The sequence below is a fragment of the Opisthorchis viverrini genome (genome assembly GCF_000715545.1).
Source record: "Opisthorchis viverrini unplaced genomic scaffold opera_v5_222, whole genome shotgun sequence".
Lineage (NCBI taxonomy): Eukaryota > Metazoa > Platyhelminthes > Trematoda > Opisthorchiida > Opisthorchiidae > Opisthorchis > Opisthorchis viverrini.
The window spans coordinates 44,581-48,349 of record NW_008751879.1 but is presented as its reverse complement, the minus strand read 5'-3'; the positions used below and the strand labels follow the sequence as shown (position 1 = coordinate 48,349).

The window sequence follows — 3,769 nt, the reverse complement described above, 5'->3', positions numbered from 1 at the left end:
CTTTTTTTTCACTTGTGCCTTTCAGGTAAACTGCAGCCACTGACTGACAAGTACAAAACCGACCCGGGAAACTTGGGCAAAAGCCTCGATCCTGTGTATCAATCCGTGAAACCGTGATAACGACTAACAATTTGTTTTCGAATATTGCGTTGCGTGACATGGTGATTTCAGTCATTTTCGAGCCTTATATAAGAGTTACACATGATGAGTTTGAAGAGTACTGCTCTACAGAAATTTGTCTGCAGTATAAGTACATCTGGTAATCTAGACGAGAATTACGGTTCAGGAGTGCCTTTCTTTACACTGCAGGTACCTACGATAACTGATAAAAGTTCTGCTTACCGGAATGGTTTTTCTTGGCTTTTGCCCGCGAACGGCGAGCTTCCCATCTACTCTCTATTAGTGCCCTAAGTTCGTCCTGGTACAGTGTTGTTTAAATTGTCTTCAGTCAGAGGGCGCCCACAGCTATGAAGTCGGGCGACAAACTGAAGACGTTCAACATAGGATGTAATAAACCAGGGAAGAATATATTAAAGAAGTTGGAGGATCATCACAAGAAAAAAGTAGCCGGGTTATGTTTTTCACTAGTCTTCAGGAAGAAGAGGAGCAAACGCAAAAGGTGTTCCAAGATTTCGTCGCAACTTTCGAGGGAGATTCAAAGCAGCGAACATGGGTCAAAGGAGGAGTGGTTAATCCGGGTTCAGATGGTATGATAATTTCGGTTTAATCAACCCCATTCAGGAGGTTCCTCGGGTTCGTCTTCAGAAAATCGCATATATAAACCCGTCTCGAAAATAAGTGAGAAGCAGTTGAATACTGATGGTACCAAACCCGAATCAAAGCCCAATTTACCTGAGAAACCGGTATGTACTTGCAACTGGGGCTTATTCGTTTTCAGCCGTCTCTTGGGAAACGTCGTGGAAAGGAGCAGAAGAAGTCTAAGTTGGAGCAATTTAAAGAGGAGTTAAAGCTGTAGGTTAAAAGTTTTTCTCTATTTGCTGGCCAGAATTCAGCAACAGCGTGAACAGCGACATGCTTTGAGGCAGGGTAAGAATGTGTCACCCTCAGCTGCGTCCACCATTCATTCTGAGTTGGACCTTTCTGATGTGGGATCGCGGAACCGCGAGTACAGAAACCCCCCACTGGGCTTTACGCAACAAAGCTCGGGGGTTGGCTTGTTGGGCGACTCTGGGAGTCCGTCAAACATTTATGGCCGTCGAGGGCAGAGAGATAGACGAGATGGTAATGTTTGGCATTGTTTACTTTGATTTCTGTAGATTACCCGTATGATTTTGATGGGGATCGCACAACAACGAACCTTTTTCTGGGAAATCTCAATCCAAAGGTAGTAATATTCTCTTTGTTGACGTTCCCACAGATGACGGAGCAGCAACTTTGCGAGGCGTTTGGTCGTTATGGTCCTCTGGCAAGTGTTAAGATCATGTGGCCGCGAACGGATGAAGAGCGATCCAGAGGAAGAAATTGTGGTTTTGTGGCCTTCATGAATAGGAAGGATGGTGAACGTGCACTGGATAATATTCGGGGTAAGATCTTCAGCGGATTTTTGAACAGGAACTATCTCCATGTACTTCAATACTGTTTTCATATATCTTAACGTCATCCGACAGGTTGCATGAAGTTTGTAAGGGGTTGTTGAGATTCTTCTAATGGCTGCTCAAGCGCTACTCACTACCTGCAGTTGTGGTGCCTTTATTATGGATTCCAGACTTTAGAAGTATATTGCTGCTGCCGTAACATTTCTAAATGAAGGCGAAAATTCCGAGGTGAAGCGGTGGAATTTCCGTTCTGGTGTTCACTCCATGTTCATGCAGCATACCCAAAACTCATGATTTATTGCATTCGATATCCTCAATGTTCTGGAGGCCTGCCCCATCTTTGTGTGAACTCTCGCAATCAGTGCTGAAAGACGAACTTCGACCGACATCTTCGGGCTAAGCTTTATCCGTCCATCTCACGGGACCGTCGAACAAGGCTACGTGGCTTGCGTCAGACCTCGGGCCTGATTCAAGAGGACGGTTTTCGGATGTTCAGTTCGCTGGCCGTAACTTTCCTCAGGAAGTAGCAGAGTGACCTCCAGGTTTCTTCCGCGATGCACATAGATGTCTCATAACTAGAATGCTTTTAAAAGATGGAAACAAGAATGACAGGAAACTCAGGCAGGGGTCTACAAGCCTTTCATTGAGAGGATCGTTTCAGCAGCATATCATCAAAGGCAGGCCCTAGAGGAACTCGAATTAGCTGGGGATTTTCGACAAGGTGCTGCTCACCACCGAAGTTGATGTTCCAATTCAGAGGGTGTACGGCCTGAAGCTTTGTCATCGATCCACAGAGGATTCCAAACAGTGACTCGCTCTTCTACTGTGAGTAACCTCAACTGTTATTCGGGCCACCTAATTTATCCTCGGAAGCACATCAGTGTTCAACACTGATGTTTTACAGCTGTACAACCTTATTTATTTGGATGCCTTGTGAATAAGTTGGACGGTAAAGAGACTATTAGTTTACTACAGTCATTTCAAGGTGCATGTACCTACACATACTCTTTCAAGCAATCTGGATAGGAACTGAAAACAAGAACACCATTAACATCGATTAGCGGGCATTTTGCGGCGTCTCCAGCCAGGGGCAACGAGGATCACGCAGTCTCCATCTGGGATGGGAAGTAGCACCGACAGCACCCAGACTTAGCTTTTTAACAGCCCTCAAAGGGACATGCGTCACTCTGAATTGGGCACGGAAAACAACAGTCTCACCGGCAGTTGATGGTTCTGCTTGGTCACTACACGGCCTAACTGTCGCCGCTTCTGGTGATGGACATTCTTCAATGGAAGTCCCCTTTGCATAACCGAACACTCGCTTGCTAACGACCCCATTACGGATTAGCGGATACGAACCTTCACCTGCAGACGTCCCACGTCCACTGCTCGAACGGCCAATCTCAGCCATAGAACAAATAACCCGCACTGCAGCCTGATACACAATGCCTCAGATTCAGAGATAGAGCTTTGACGCCACAGATATCTCAAATTAGGAAGCTCGACCCGAGCCCTCCAGATTAGTGCATTGACTGCATCTGTGCTACTTCAATTTGAGCCAATACAACTTCCGAAGCACGTGAAACGTTCCACAACTTCACCTGGATCATAATTGGCATGTTCGGTGATAGTATGTTCAGAAGCACGACCTTACACTGTACGGGTGCAATGTGAATGCCGAAAGACGGGATGGCTGGCCAGTTTATCCCAAAATACCTGCCTCTTTTCCTCCTTTTGAAAGACGAGAACAATGAAGTCTGTATATTCCAGATCGACAGAACTTTCACCGGAGGCCATCTACACACCAAGGGTTCAAAAACCTTTCAGAGCTTGTCTCATTGTTTTACTGATCACGAAGTTCAACAGGTATAGAGCTACTGGGCACCGTTTTGTGTGCGGAAGCTTTTGGAGAGCTCTCCGGCTACTCTTACACGCCTAACCGTTTGAGAATACAAAAAGTTTGTCCACAAAGTTCCAGAGGATGTCAGGGATTGCATTCCGGTCAGCGGCGTCGAATGTGTAATGAAAATCCAAGAGTACTAAAATCGTGGGACGTTTATGACGTTCTAGTGCCTGACGGAGTGAAGGTTTGGTCACACGATTCTCTTTCGATCTGAAATGCTGCCTATGCTCTCGCGTCATTTTTTTCACGAGTCATTATACGGCGACAAAGAACAATGACGCTAACACTCGTTACAATCGGTGTCAATCTG

General features: G+C 45.9%; 1 protein-coding gene across 1 annotated transcript; it reads left to right on the top strand.

Moving 5' to 3' along the window:
• Positions 1 to 574: 574 nt before the first annotated feature.
• T265_14590 (hypothetical protein) lies at positions 575 to 1,543 on the top strand (the record flags this gene model as incomplete). The annotated part of the gene is made up of 5 exons (XM_009174341.1): positions 575 to 707; positions 742 to 863; positions 899 to 972; positions 1,007 to 1,242; positions 1,278 to 1,543. Coding segments are annotated over 5 exons (831 nt in total), but the record flags the coding sequence as incomplete, so codon positions are not given.
• Positions 1,544 to 3,769: the final 2,226 nt, after the last annotated feature.